This window comes from Lutra lutra, chromosome 13, assembly GCF_902655055.1.
Source record: "Lutra lutra chromosome 13, mLutLut1.2, whole genome shotgun sequence".
In the NCBI taxonomy this organism is placed as follows: domain Eukaryota; kingdom Metazoa; phylum Chordata; class Mammalia; order Carnivora; family Mustelidae; genus Lutra; species Lutra lutra.
Genome location: NC_062290.1, coordinates 58,370,480 through 58,386,003, shown reverse-complemented (window position 1 = coordinate 58,386,003; position 15,524 = coordinate 58,370,480). Strand labels below are relative to the sequence as shown.

The 15,524-nt window shown below is 55.1% G+C and overlaps 1 protein-coding gene across 4 annotated transcripts in view; it reads left to right on the top strand.

Moving 5' to 3' along the window:
- CNTFR (ciliary neurotrophic factor receptor) overlaps positions 1 to 15,524 on the top strand; it is a 37,893-nt gene that overhangs the window by 17,245 nt on the left and 5,124 nt on the right. For 2 of the 4 annotated variants that reach the window (XM_047700800.1, XM_047700797.1), the window contains 4 exons: positions 2,776 to 2,857; positions 7,081 to 7,314; positions 13,988 to 14,105; positions 14,279 to 14,445. In XM_047700800.1, the coding sequence (XP_047556756.1) occupies positions 2,776 to 2,857; positions 7,081 to 7,314; positions 13,988 to 14,105; positions 14,279 to 14,445 (601 nt within the window). Of the gene's footprint in view, positions 1 to 1,856; positions 2,018 to 2,772; positions 2,858 to 7,080; positions 7,315 to 13,987; positions 14,106 to 14,278; positions 14,446 to 15,524 lie in introns of all 4 variants that reach the window. The other 2 variants (XM_047700798.1, XM_047700799.1) reach the window with 2 other exon arrangements.

Sequence of the window (15,524 nt, the reverse complement as noted above, 5' to 3'; positions counted from 1 at the left end):
TTCTGGGTCTCCTCTCCCATTTCTCCCTATCTTGGTCTCTACTTGTCTCCTGGGTCTTGGCTCATGACTTTCCCTCTCTCTCTGCCTCTCTGCTCCCCCTCCCTGGGTCTCTGCCTTTGCTGGGTGCCCCCAGCCATGCGGTGTCTGTTTCGGTACCCCATCCCCCACTCTCTGCAGCTCTCTCTCTCTCTCTCTCTCTCTCTCTCTCTCTCTCTCGCCAGCGCCCGTCTCCCATGGCTGCAGCCCCGTTGGCCCAGGGCCCGGCCCTTACAGTAACTCATCGGGCTGATGGAGGCGACTTTGATGAAGAAGCCACCCCTCCCCCTGAGGGGGCCTGAGTGTGTGTGTGTGTGTGTGCGTGTGCGTGTGCGTGCACACTCATGCCAGGCTGTCTTTTTGCCCCTGCACCCCCAACTGGGACCAGGAAGGAGCTGGGAGCAGAGGGCCACCCTGTCCCTCTTGGGTCCTAGATCGAACCTTGGTCCCTTCTGCCTCTGCGGGCCCTAGTTCCTGCCCCCTGTGGTAGGCAGTGGGTCCTGGCACTGAGGTAGTGTATCTTCCCAGCTGTGAGGACAAAGGCAGGGACAGATAGCAGAGGTGGTGGGGCAGCATCTGAGAGCTGCCTGCAGGGGTTGAGGTGGGGAACCAGGTAGGCCTGTAGCCTCTTGCCTGCCTCTCTCTCTCCCTCTCCTTCCTCTTTCCCTCCCTCTGAATTCAGTCCCTGGGTTCATTTCCTGGCCCCATTGCTCTCAGACTATAATGTTGGCCATTGTCTTAACCTTCTAGGCCTGAGGAGTAGTTGAAGATAGGGGAGTGGCTGAGGGTCAGCAGGAGCCAGGCCAAGTGGTAGCTGAAGCCCTGGGAGTCACCGATGTGGGAGGGACAGCCAAAGCCACCTGGGCCTAGAGAGACAAGCTGTGCCAGGGAGGGGTGGTCGGCGCACCTGCTGCTGTGGCTAGAGAAAGCCAGGTGCAGATGGGGAGGGCTTGCCTGGTGAGGGCTCAGTGTAGTCACGGGCAAGCAGGAGCCCCGTCCCGTAAAGGAGCCCCTGGAAGTCAGATTCTTCCCAGCTCTCACACTCACTGCTACAGGCTGACACCCACATCTGTCTCCTCCCTGCTGTAGCTCTGTTTGCAGTTTCTCTGGCAGTTCTCTGGCTGTATGTCTGGCTGTTTGTCTGGCAGTGTTTCTGACAGTGTCTCTGGCTGTGTCTGGCAGTGTGTCTGTGCGTCTGAGTGTCCCTGGCAGTGTTCTTAGTGGTGCAGAGACTTCCTGACTGAGCATCTGGCTCTGGCTCTGGCTCTCCTTCTAGCTGTGTTTTTGGGTGGATGCCTATTTGTGTCTGTCAGTTTCTCTGGTATTTCTCTGCTTGTGTGTCAGGCAGTTTCTCCGGTGTGGTTTCCGACAGTGTCTCTAGCCCCCTTGCTATGTCGCTGCTGGTTTCTGTGCCTGGGTTTCTTGCTCTTTCTCTGGGGGTAGGTCTTGCTTGCATCTGGCCGAGCCTTTTCCAGTATTTTCTGGTGGACCCTTTGGTTGTATGTCCGTCTTTCTCTGACCAAGCCTCTGCCTGCTTATCAGGTCCTAGCTACCCGCTTATCTGGCTTTACCTGACAGTGCCTCACGCAGTATCTCTAGTGTATCTCCAGCTGTGCATGCAGCTCTTTCTCTGGGACTCTGTCTGGTTGTTTTGGACAGTGTCTTGGCTGTGCATCAGGCTGTATCCCTAATAGTACCACTTACTCTGCTTGAGTGTCTGGCACTATTCCACTCTGGATCTCTCTTTCTGTCTGGTTGACGGGCCCCCTCTGTCTTCACACTGGGGTAGGAGAGTCCTGTTTGAGGCTTTTTTTCTGCAGGAAATAGTTACTTCTCTGCCCTCGGGTGTGATCATGTGTTGGGGTAGAGTGGGGGGCAAGCAGTTGGAGCTACCCCACGAAGCAGGACTGCAGATGAGGGGACCCCTGGATCCAGCCTGGCTTCTGGGGACATCCTGACTGTGCTTTGTATACCTGCAGAGGTGTGTGTAGACACAGTGCACATCTGGGCTGTGGGTCTCAGGCTCCTGAGGCATGTGTCTGGGGTGAAGGATGGGTTGGGGCCCCTGACAAGGAGTTACATGTGACATGCTCTCCTTCTCTCATGGTCACTGTACACTGATGTGAAAGCAGTATCTGACCTTGGTACCCTGCTGCTGTGAACATCCCAGAGGCCAGTGGCAAGGCTCACGGAGGGCTGGGGGGTGCAGATATGAGGGGCTTTAGAGCATGGGGGTTTCAGGCCCTCTCCCCAGGAGCACAGCAGGGGACCTTCCATTCAAGGCAATTTGGAGAAGTATAGACCTCCTGTTAAGTTCAAACATCACTCTTTTGGTTTGCAGTGCTTAGAGCTAATTAGCCAACCTCACTAGTAAAGTTTTTTATTGTTGTAGTTTTTTGTTTTTAAAGTGGCTGTAGCATTACCAGTGTTCTATAACTCATCCGTGGTTGATGACATCCTACAGCCAGCAGCCTTATCGAACAACAAACCGCTGTAGGTTGCCTCCTACCATCTTAGAAAACCTTTGGCTCCAGATGCCAATAATGTTGCTTTCTGTTGCTTGAAAAAGAATCCTGAGCCCCATTAAGAAGGGCATTTGGGGTCAAGATACCGAGCCCTAGGCCTGGAATCACCCAGTCTTGCCTGAGAACAGGGAGGGGCTCCCCAGAGGTTCCTGCCTGGGCTGATGCTGCCCCTTCCCTTCCCCCCCCACCCCCTCACCCCCATTTCTCCCAGCAGATGGCTGCTCCTGTCCCGTGGGCCTGCTGTGCTGTGCTCGCTGCCACTGCCGTCGTCTACGCCCAGAGACACAGTCCTCAGGGTGAGTGCTAGAGGAGAGGATTCTGGGGGGTGGGGTGGTGCTCCCTGCTGACCCCCACCCAAAGCCAAGCATGAGCCCTTTGCGACACAGCTGTGTGCATCCACCTAAGACCACACCCTGGCACGTTCTAGCTTGTCACATGTGAACACCCATGAGTCCTATGACACTGATATGCTGGGTGACCCACTGATGTTGTCTTATACCCACAGTCCTCCAGTCACTCCACACGGTCCCATGCTGATGGTGTCTCTGGCTTGATGAGCTGTTCCTCTTCCTACTGGAGTGGGTGCGGGTAGAGGGTACAGGCAGGTGGGATGGGAGTTGGAGGCTGCTAGGGGTAGGTCCTGTATAGTATCTTTGAAATGGGATTTCTTTTGAAGTGGGGGTTTATGGGGGTGCAGTGGAAGGCACTGAGAGAGACAGAGGCCAAGACTTCTCCCTTATCCCAGAGGGAAGGTGGAGACAGAGGTGGCAGACTGAGAACAAGATGTGGGGACGGGCAGGGCGACCCGTGGGGGAGGGCTGGCATCCTGAGGAAGGGTCGGGTCTGTCATCTGGAATGGTGGGAGGGGGCAGGGATTGCTCCGGTGGGGCCACTGGCCCCCCACCATTTGTCCAGGGAGGGCTCAGTTCTCCCCACAGCCCACAGAGCAAGAAGCTGCCCCCTGCTGGGAAACAGATGCCCTCTTAACTTGACCACCAGCGCTCAAACTGCATTTAAGGCAACACCTCACATGGCTCCATCAGCGTAAGGTCTGACCTTGAAATTCCTCAGACAAGTGCTGAGCTGTATGGAGCTCTCCCCTTGGATGTGTCCTGCCCCCCACCACCCTTGGCTGGATTGGATAGAGGCAGAGAAGGTTGGGGCACTTCTGGGGCCCAGGTGCAGAGCACACGCTGCCACCCTCAAGGCTGTGGGTTAGAGGAGGGCAGTGAGTCAAGGCTCCTGTGCCTTCTTCCTTGTGGGACTGACACTGAGACCCAGAAAAAGCCTAGCCCCCATCCCCCTGGGCTGCTCCCCAGTGGGCAGGGAGTGAAAGGACTGCCAGGCCAGCCCATTAACCCCCACCTGCAGTCAGTCTGTCTGCAGCTTGTGTGCTAATCTCACTTGCTTGGACCTCTGGTGGCCGCTCCCCCTGGCTTGGGCCCTGCTCTGTACGGTGGGTAAAGGCAGAGCCACAGGTGCCCAGGGGCTTGAGCAGTGAGTCCGCCTCTCTGAGAGTCGATAACTGTCCCAGTGCATTAAGCTGCATTCTTGTGTGGGTGAGACCATGTTCCTGTTCGAATGCATTTCTCGGGTTGTATTCTTGGGGGCTGTGCCCTGTGTGTGACATTGTCTCTTCATGTGTGACTGTGCTCTTCATGGGGCTTTGTCCTTGTGGTTGAGACTGTACCCTGTGTGACATTTTGATAGTTTCTCCCTGTTTCTGTCTCTTCGCATGTTTGTGTCCCTGTTCAGATGTCTCCCTTATGGGAGACTGTGCCCTTATGTGTCAGTGTGCCTCTGTGGGACATGTCCTCCCTGTGCACGTGTGTGACCATCTTGTACTAGGTGTTAACTATCCCTGAACTGGGACTGGGTCCTTGTGTGGCTGTGACCTTGTGGACAGTTGTTCTGTGTGTGTTCTCCTTGTGGTGACTGTCTTCATCCTATGTGTGTGGTGATGTGAAGTTGCTTAGGACTCCCAGGGGACTGTTTCCAGCATGTGGTCCTCATGTGAGCCTGTGTGCACAGGTGTGAGGGAGCCATCAGCTCTGTCCTTCTGTGTTCTCCATGTCCATGACCTCATCCTGTCTCTGTCTCTCATCCTGGCTTCTAACAACCTTTTCACAGCTGATTCCTTTGGAGCATTTGTCACCGCGTCAAGGCCAAGAACCCCATCCTCCCCCTGCCGCTTGATTTAATTTCTGAAATGGACAGCACATCAGTAGGGGCACCCACAGGGCGGGAGGAAAGCTGTCCAGAGACAAAGGATTAAATCATTGCCATCTCTGGAGCTGTTTCGTGACTGTGTATATTGCTGTTGTTGTGTTGTTGTAGCATTTGTGACAGTGTGTGTCTTATGTGATTGTCATGTCACGTTGCTCCCTCTATCTCCGCATTGTGGCTTGTAGTTGTCTTCTGTCATTGCGTTGTCATGTTGTCCTTCCTGCCCTGCCCTCACATTGTTGGTTTGTCGTTGTTGTTGTGTTGTGTTTCTCTTTGCTTGGTGAGGCAGACAGGGTGACTAGGGAGCGTTAGCCCATTTGTTGTGTTGTTGGGTGGCTGTTTCCTCATCTTGTGGCTGTACCTGCCCCAGAGTATAAAGAACCACATCGGGTCCAAGTAAGTTCCGAGCTGTTGCTGGTCAGTGTTGACGTGTTGCCACTGGGACTGTGGTGGCCACACCCCCTCCCCTTCGGTCAGTTTTCAGCCTCCTCCTCAGGCAGCTGGATGCAGAGTTTGTTCTAGTGGGGGGGGGGGTTCAGAGAGGGGCTTGGCATGTTTCCTGGAAGCTCCAGGTTTTGACCGGGGAAGTTGTGGGGGGGGCCCAATGGCTAGGGCTGGTGGATTGGGGGAGCTCTATGGCTTGAGCCTTGGACACTGGGCCTCTGGTCAGGAGGAGGTCCCCATTCAGTCTCTGGTCCAGCCTCACAGCTGTGGCCTCCAAGGCCCCCAGCCACCGCCCTTCCGCCGTTCATCCTTTGTTTGGCTGGTCCCAGGCCCCACAGATGAGTGGTCAAAGCTGGCTGGGATTCCTGCTTCCCTCTCCTCTGACAGGGGACAGGGACCGAGAGGCTCAGAGAGGGGCAAGACAGAGGCAAGCAGCGGGGGAGAAACCTGAGGCAGAGAGATCCTGGCAGAGGAAGGGTGACAGAGGTAGCAGACAGGGACAGATGTTCCAGCACAGAGAAAAGCAGTACTGGGGAGAGGGCCATGATGGAGGGAGGGGGTTGGCTGGTGACATAGGGGGATCTCTACCTCCTGCAGTCCTGGTGGTGTTAACAAGTCTAATTAAGAGGCCACTGGCCCAAGTTAATTGGCTCGTTAACAGGAATTGCCTCTGAAAATCCCCCAACTCAGCGGGGTGGCTCTCTGGAGGGGAGATGTAAGCAAGTGTTAACGAGGGATCCCGCAGCACCCCCCACCACCGCTGCCCCCCTCCCACTTCGCTCTTCCCCTCCCACCCTCATTCCACAGATCTGGCCAAGACCAGGGAAGCATCTGTCCTTCCAGGCTTGGGGGGCAGGATGAGGAATGAGGAGATTAGATTCACATCGCCCAGCTCTGCATGCCTGCCTCTCCTGCGTTGTCTGTAGATCAGTGTCTCCGATTTTCTGTGTTGTATTCACCTCCCCCACCTAGTGCTGCCTCTCGACAGGTGCTCCCTCCCACCCTTCCACTCCAGTCTCCTGGGTTCAGTCCATCACGCCTGGGTTGCGGAGGCCAGGGCTGGGGTTTGCTTTTGGCTCTGACAGGCCCCTCCTGGGGGCAGGAGAGGAATGGTCAGAGAGCTCTCTGGCCCCAGCACTCCCCCGCACCCCTCCCAACCCCAGCAGTTCCTGTCTCACAAAGTTGATAGCTGCTAGGAGTTCTCTAGGGCTCTTGCCCTGGATCTCCCTGCTGCTGCTGCCCGAGCCCTGGATGGCTGAAGTGGGCAGGTTAGGGGCAGCTTGTCAGGGGGTCCAGAGTGGGAGGGAGAGAGGCAGGACAGGAGACAAAGATGGGGACAAGAGACAGAGAAAGGAGTCCAGAAGCAGGGCCCCTCAGCTCCAGCTTGCCTGGGTAGCAGATGTCAGTGATTGGGCCTGGGTCTGTAGGTGGCGAGAGGTTAGGGTCGTGGGGGTCAAGAAAACTTTCTAAAGGACCTAGTGACTGGAGGTGAACTGGGTCTTCACCGAGATTTAACCCCTCCCAGCATTCAACACACACTTTCTCACACACACACACACACACACACAGAAGATCACACCCCTTCACACACAAAATACCCAGACATGCAGGTGCACGCACGTGCGTGCGCGCGCGTGCGCGCACACACACACACACACAAATTTGGAGACACTCACAACCATGGAGAAATTTTACACACTTCTCATTTCCTGACACCCACACCATCAGACACAGAGCTTCTTGGCCTAGACTTCTCATCATGGGCTCTCATCTGCTGACATTCACTTGGTGGTGCTAGGCCAGGCTGTGACCTGTGACTCTTGCCCTATGCTCTCCCTGCCCCCAACAGAAGTACCCCACGTGCAGTACGAGCGCCTAGGTTCAGATGTGACTCTGCCATGTGGGACAGCAAACTGGGATGCAGCAGTGACATGGAGGGTAAATGGGACAGACCTGGCCCCCGACCTGCTCAACGGCTCTCAGCTTGTTCTTCATGGCTTGGAACTGGGCCACAGCGGCCTTTATGCCTGCTTCCACCGTGACTCTTGGCACCTGCGCCACCAGGTCCTCCTACATGTGGGCTGTAAGTGTTGCTCCCAACCCCTCATCTGACCGCCTTCCCCCCCAGCCCCATAGTTCACTAAAGAGGATTGTCAGTGAGGCTTAGACCCTTGGCCCAGATCCAGTCCTCTTCCTTTTGGGGCCGGGGATGCTGCAGCACCTTGACCCTTGCCCTCTGATCCTTTTCTAACCTCTTCTGACCTCTGAGCCCACTGTTTCCCACAGAATCCAGACCCCCGGGCATTTTGCACGTGTATCTCTCCCCCGCCCCCGGAGATGTGTGAGATCCAGAAATCCTGTTCCCTGTGACAAGATGGGCAGAGGAGGGCTAGCAGGGCCTGATCCTTCTGGGGCCTGGGAAGGAGGAATCGTAGGGTCACAGCTCCCAGCTGGAGAGACCCCACTCCGTTGTGCACTCTTACAGGGGCTAGCTATGCAGGTAGAGGAACAGGCACTTTGGGAGGCTCCAGGGAAGAAAGAACACTTCCTGGAGTGGGAGGCGCATGGAGATTGGGAGATTTGGAGGATACATTGACAAAGTCACCTCTGACAGAGACACCTCTGACAGAGACCTAAGTGCAGCTGTAGGCCTCAGAGGCTGGGAGGGTATGGAAGGGCCACTTGTGCTGGTGGTGGAAGGGAACTAAAGGAGAGGATGGGGCAAATCAGGAGCCTAGAAGCTAGAGAGTGACACGAGCAGGGTCATCATGTCCTTAAGAGATCCTTCTCATGGTGGTGCAGAGAGACAGGTTGGATGGTGGCTGTGCCAGGGCAGGAAGGAAGCTGTTGCTGGATGCAAGGGAGATGATGAGGATTGGGCACCAGGGCATGGAGTCGGGGCAGTTGAGAGGGGCTGGTTGGACCGCCAGGAGTTGGTGGTGCATTGGAGGTAGAGAGGACAGGAGCGTAGAGAGCAGGGGGAATCAAGATGGCTGGTGCTACCAATCACTGCAACAGAGGCAAGGTGGAAGGGTCTGTGGAGGAAAAGATGGTGTGTTCTGGCGTCACCTGGGTGGCTCAGTCAGTTAAGCGTCTGACTTTGATTTCAGCTCAGCTCAGGTCTTGCTCTCAGGGTCCTGAGTTCAGGCCCTGTGTTGGGCTCTGCACTGGGTGTGGAGTCTACTTAAAAAAAAAAAAGATAGTGTGTTCTGTTTGGACAGTAGTATGCAAGTCATCTTATTTCGGATTTCCCTAGAATCAGATCCTAAGATGAGAGTGTGTATGCAAGTAGTTTATTTGTCAGGTGGCAGAAACACCATAAGGAAATGAGAAAGTGCTAGAAAAAGGAAGTTAAGGGGACCAATAAAGATGGAGCTGCAACTGCAGCTTTGCCCTGCAGGGACTCTGAGGGCCCGGGCAGGACATGGACCTGGGAGTTCTCCCCCCCTGAGCAGTGAGGGAGATCAGAAGTTTACATACTGCTCATGTAACTCCTGCTCATCCTTGGTTGAAGGAGTCTCCCGGGGTGGGGGTGGGGATGCTTTAATTCCCCTGCACTTTTGGCTTGATGCCTCAGGAGGCAATGCAGATTTTAGTAACCAATGAAAGCTCTTAGGCACATAAATGCAGAAGAGGATGGTAGGTATGGGCCAGGGATCTGCTAGGGCATCACCGACATTTGCTGTAGATATGTTGGGTTGGGGTCCTCGGGGGACAGTGGGAGTTGATGGCTGTAGCCAGTGGATCTGAGGGTCTGGGGCCTGGGCTGAGGATGAGATGAGAAAGGACACGGAGCGGGTAAGATGGCCAAGAGTAAGAACTCTGGGATGAGAAGAAAAGAGGACCCAGAACTGAGCCCTGAAGATCATCACTTTATAAAGGGTTGATGGAGAGAGATGAGCCACAAAAAGAGATAAGAAGGAGCCAACAGGAAGATAGAGGGAAAAGTGAGTGAATGTGATTTAGAAGAAAGGTTTGGAGAAGTTGGAATGAGGAACTTCTCAGTGTTGCTGAGGGTCAGCTGGACAGGCACCCACCAACAGAATATTCTGAAAAAAGTTCCATTCCTTTTTTCCTTGAGCCAAAGATTCACGTTTCTCCGGCCTCACCCCATATGGGGGATGCACCCCACTTTCTGAGGGTGGTTTCTTTATTCCTTGGGAGCTGCTGAGGGAAGGAGATACATGAGCAACCTGGGAGCAGGCCCTTTCCCTGTTGTTAGGAGACTGGCATGGACAGCATGGGAAATGTTAGACTGAAGGACTGCTCATTGTCATCCCCAAAACACTTACCCAGTGGTGGGGTTAGAGGAGGTGTGAAAATACATTTTGGTGGGGATATTCCTTTTCACACAGAAGAGCCTTCCTGTGTTTAAACTAGAAAGATAGCAATCATAGCCAGGTGTCTTAGTTGCAAGCCAGGGGTGGAATGACCCCTGTCGGCCAGCTTGAGAAATACGGGACCAACCTACCTGAGTTCTCCCAGGCCCACCATGACTAAGTGGAACACTCAGCCTACCCCCATGTCCTTACACACAGAAAAGTGCCATGGAAAAAGGATGAGACCAATTTGACACCCCTCTTTTCTCGATTTGAGTCCTAGAAGTCCTTAGGATGGACAAGGCTGGCCATGATGGCTAGACCTTGGTGACCCTAGGCCATATTCCTGATGACTTGATTTTTGAAAGGTCGTTGGAGGGAAGTTGGGTCTAGAAGTGATGTCTGTGGTCTGTACCCACAGGACATGCCCACAGCTGCCCTGTTGTGACCAGAACTTTTACAGTGCTGACCACTCCCAGGGCTCTGCCCGTCAGAGGAGAGCTGGCCATGAATTGGTTGTAGCATTAGTAACAGGTACTTATCTCTCATTACCTTATTTCCTTCTAAAGAGCTGGTCAGAGGAACAAGGGACGTTAATCATGATTGTCTCAGTCACTTTATATTAGTAACAAAAGACTGGGTTTGGCAACACTCAATATCAAATTATTCTTCTAGCCAGCACTCAGAGAATAGGACAGAGTTACCCCTGATTTGTGAGTCATTGAAGCCAAATTATTTAATATTTATCTGAAACATATAAGATTTCCATGTTTCTATTTCCAGGGGAAACTGATCATAAAAATAACCCATTGAAAGTCCCCTTAACCAGACTGATCCCTGAACTGCTTTCCCCCAGTCCACCTTCCCACCCCCGGTGGCTGCTCAGACAGGATGGTGAGAGGACTGCCCACATCAGGAAACAGGATCACCTGCTTTCCTTTAGTACCATCCTTCGGTTTACTAGACACTGCTGATTCAGTGTCTTTCTGGTTTTAAGCTAAAACAAATCAGAGTGATTTACTGATTTGACATGGACAGTTCCTTGTCCAGTTTTTACATATTTGCATTTGACTGGTCAGGACAGGAACTTCAGAATCCCTGGTGCAGCGCTGCTTCCCCCTCAGCCCTGTTTGCTGAGAAGGAAAGAGCAGCTTGTGGATGAAGATGTCTGGGGGGAAAAAGACAGGTGGGAGGCAGGAGAGGGGCATCTAGGAAGCCAGGAGTTGGGGTGCCTTAAGAGATGTCATGAGATAAGGCTTTGATGCCAGACAGGAGGAGTGTGGGTGGGGCCCAGGCAGGGCTGGAGCTGGAAGGGTCACCCTGCCCCACCCAGCCTGAGCTGGCCTGGCCAGGGGTGTGGGCAGCCTGCCCCTCCTTCTCTCAGGGCCGCTGGGCAGGCCTTGTGCGTGCTGGGGGCTCCAGCCCAGGCGGGCTGGCGAGATGAGAGGAAAAACATGCGGTTTGGTGGGCTGGACATGGAAAAACAAGCCAATTAGGAGGAAAACAAACAAACCCTGGGCCAGCGGGGGCACACGCACACACGCACACATGGCCCCGTGTGGGACCCAAGGATGTCCTGCCACAGGCTGCCACAGTCACTTGGGCATTTCAGGAGCCCCCAGAAGGGGCAGCTTGGGATGCCTGGGCATCCAGGAATATGTCTGTATGCCCAGAGAATGACCTGACACGCGTATGAGATTTTGCTCACACACAGCCTCTAACATGTTCTCATGTGGTGGTCAGTTCATACGTGTGGACACACTTGGAATTCCGGGCACTTTCACACACCCACAGTTTGAAAAATATGTTCAGGCTTCAGCTTCATCTCACATACAGTGTTTCAGGTATGGAGTTGTGCTGTCCCCGTGTTCCAGACACGATGGCGTACTTACACGTATTCTCAGAGTGCCTCAGCCCCTAGGCCGGACCCATCCAGGAGGTCCTGAGATCAAACAGCCCGCCCAGAGTCCCACACAAATGCAGTCTGCAGTCACACACAGCCAATCGCATGGTTACATGCTTGCCCAGGATTTTAGTCACATGCATGAAACCTCTCAGAGTTACCAGACAGCCTCATAATTGCCATGTCTTAAAAACAGCTTCTTCCCCATCTTGCAGCCCACTCATAACAGGCCTGATCACACACTGTCCCACAACCTCACACTTGGTCTCTCACAGCACCCCTACCTCCGCCCACCCGGCCCCTCAGCTGGGCTCCAGCTGCAGCAAGTCACTCCTTTTCTTCCTTTCTTTGTTTTTCTTTCCTCCTTTTCCCTCTGAGAAACCTGGTCCCTGTCAGGAAACCCAAGCCCTTCCCTACTCAGGGCCCAAGGCCAGGCAGGAGTAGCCAGATGACAGACAGAGCCCTGCCTGGCCCCCTGGTCCCCCATGACCTGCCCAGTCAGAGAGAGGAACTGGTTTGAGGGGGAAGCTGGTCTCACGGGAGAGGATGGTCATGGGGGAGTAGAGGGGACTGGTGGGGGGAGCTGGCTGGTGGAGGGGGCGGGCCTGTGAGTCCAGTGCCTTGGCCGGCTCTGCCCTCCAGAGAGTCCCAGGCAGCAAGGAGCTGACTCTGCAGCCTTTAGTACCCACCCCACCCCCAGCACCCTTCTCCTTTGAAGCTGGGGGTAAGGGGGGGTGGTGGCAGGAGGCGGAGTGGAGGCTTCTCAGCCGACCTCAGAATGTCCTTTTCTCCTGGGGTGGCTGCCAACTCTGGCCTGGCCTGCAGGCCCCCACAAGGCACTTCCTGTGTCCTTGACCATCCCCCACCCCACCCTCATGCCTCTGTGTCCCTGGGCAGTTAGGGAAGGGATATGAGAGGCACACAGGATGAACATGGAACAGACACAAGATGGACACAGGGCCAGGAAGGCTCCCCAGGGGAGGCAGACAGCAGTGGATAGAATGCAGGTTGCCCCTTGTGGGGGTCTCAGCTGGGCTCTAGCAATCCCTGCAGGCCTGGGGCATAGAGCCACACCTTTGCCCACAGCGTAGCCCACTCTAGCTGCTACATACACCCAAGCTTCCCTGATGCCTCTCTGACCCTCTCATCTCTCCTGCTGCAAAGCCAGATTGGGCCCTGGGGGTTCAGCCCCGATACACATACACTTCCCACACACTGGACATGTACATGCAATCAGAGTCACAGTCACGTGTACACTGTGGATGAAAGCCCACAGTTCCCCATGTGTCACCATGGCCACTCGACAAGCATAGACATGTACTCCCCCTTTCACAGTCCCTGGCTTATTGAACTGCCCCCCTCCCATTTCCTGTCCACCTGTCAGGCAGAGGGTGGGGCGGCGGGGGAGGGGGACATAGGAGGGAGGTGTCAGTGTCCCTGGAGCCACTGACGGACATTCCTTGCCTGGGTCAGATCACAGAAGCTGCCTCCTTCCAGGAACCTGAGCCGCCTGTCCTCACGCCTTATCCAATGCCTGAGTGTGGGACAGCTGGGCTGAGGGCTCACAGCAGCAAGAAGTGTGGTTGGATAGGAGAAAGGACTTCCCAAGTGTGTATACATGTGGTCATGTAGGTGGGTAGCCCCATCCTGGGATTGAGTCCCAGCCCTGGCTTGCTGTGTGACTCCAGGCGGGTCTCCATCTCTCTCTGGGACTCCGCATTCTAGATTGCAGGCTGCTGCTACCCTTGCTAACCAAGTAAGGGGCTTCTTAAGGGGTCTGTGATGGCAGAGCTGGGGGCTAGGGCTTGGGTGAGGTATGCAGCAAGGGAACAATAGCTTCCTCTCAATACGCATGTGCACACACATGCAGTCAGTCATACATGGACACACAGTCTGAGCCATGCCCTAGATACTCCTGTGTATGTACCTACATTCCGTTATGGATCATTGATGTCACGGAGACATGTATAACACGTGCACCCACGCATGTAGATACCTAGCCGCTCAGTGTGGCTGTTCCTGGGGAACCACCGGGCTTGGCCTCATGTTTCTTAATCTGTACTGGGGGAAGCCTGGGATGACTCTTCTCCAGGGAGTGCACTCTGATTATTCTAGCAACCAGAGGACCCAGTCAGGACACCCCCTCCCCCCACCCTGCAGCCTCCGTTGCAAAGTTTTTCTCTGTGAATGGACACAACGTGTCAGGAGATGTGGGGCTGGGGCCAATTCCCCCAGACATCACCTCCATCCTGTGATTGATGAGCTGAGGCCCGCAGCCCCCTGTTCCCCACAGTTCCCGCCTCCATTGAGCAGGTGGGGGGGGCTCCCTCTTCATATAACCCTTGTTTTTCTTTAATTAAACATCTGGCTCTCTGCGGCCTGGGAAGCCTCAGACCCTCGCTGACAGCCACCCCTCCCCAACCTCTGGCATTGCTGATGGGTTGAAGGGGGAGAGCTGGGGTTCTGGGGCCCACCTGTCCCCACACTAGTGCAGGGGACTAGGGGCTCCTGACCATGCTGTGCTCACCCCTCAGTGCCGCCGCGGGAGCCCGTGCTCAGTTGCCGTTCCAACACTTACCCTAAGGGCTTCTACTGCAGCTGGCATCTGCCCACCCCTACCTACATCCCCAACACCTTCAATGTGACTGTGCTGTGAGTAGACTTGCCTGTGACCCCGTTCCACCCCGACCTCTCACCTCTCCTCCAGCCACCCACCGTGCCCTCAGTCCAGACCCTAGCCCAGCCTTGGGCTTGACCTTCCCCCAACCTCTGCTGCACCTGACCCCTGATGTTGGTAACAGTGTCTGGGCCTCACCCTTCCCCAGGCACGGCTCCAAAATCATGGTCTGTGAGAAGGACCCAGCCCTCAAGAACCGCTGCCACATCCGCTACATGCACCTGTTCTCCACCGTCAAGTACAAGGTCTCAATAAGTGTCAGCAATGCCCTGGGCCACAATGCTACAGCTATCACCTTCGACGAGTTCACCATTGGTGCGTGGGGTGGGGTTGGTCCCTGCAGCACACTCCGGTGGGAGTGTGTAAGTGGATGTGTGCCAGAGGTGTGTGTGAGCACTTGGGAGGGAAGTTCACATGTGTGCATGGTATGTGTGGCCCATATAGACATGTGTTCATGACATGTATAGACCTGTGAACATTGGCGTGAACGTCCTTTACCTGCATGGGCCAAGAGACCTTTCCAGCAGCTCTTCCCATCATCTCTCTGGCTCCCAGAGTATATAGGAGGGGGAGGGGGGCAGGCTGGGCCAGACCCTTGTGCAGCTGCAGCCTCCCCCCCCACCCCACGCTAATGGCTTCCTTACGGCATGTGATGAATGAGGTGTCAGAACAGGAGACAGGACTGGGACAGATACCGCCCTCACCCCACCCCCATCCCCACCAGACCCCTTGCCTGCTCTTCCCCCATCCCAGCCAGACCCCTTGCCTGCTGCTGCCCCATCCCAGCCAGATCCCTAGCCTTCCCCTACTCCATCCCCACCAGACCCCTTGTTTGCTCTTCCCCCATCCCAGCCAGACCTCTTGCCTTCCCCTACCCGATCCCCACCAGACCCCTTGCCTGCTCTTCCCCCACCCCAGCCAGACCCCTTCCCTTACCCCATCTCAGCCAGACCCCTTGCCTGCTGCTGCCCCATCGCAGCCAGACCCTCATGGCTGGGGTCCCCCAGACTGTTTCTACATGAGCTGGGCCCTTATACTCCCATCATGTTCTCAGCCCACTTCCAACCCAGATCTGCCACAACTGTGGACTGTCTCTTAACCTTGACCAGCTTCAAGAGCAGTTTCAAGCCCAGGCTCTTCCAGGGAAGAGTGTATCTCAGTTTGGAACTGGAAGAGTTGAGGTGAAAAGCCAAGCTTGAGGGGAGTGTATGATGCTGGTGCAGGAGGGGGTGACCCAGGGGACAATGGAGGTAATGTTGGTAATGGTGGAGCCATCCTATAGACTCAGTAATTGGGATGCTAGTCATTATTAGCATGGGGTTGGGATGATGGGATGAAATTTGGGATATCGCTATCATGAGCTGGTGACAGTGACCGTAGTGACAGTCCTTGGT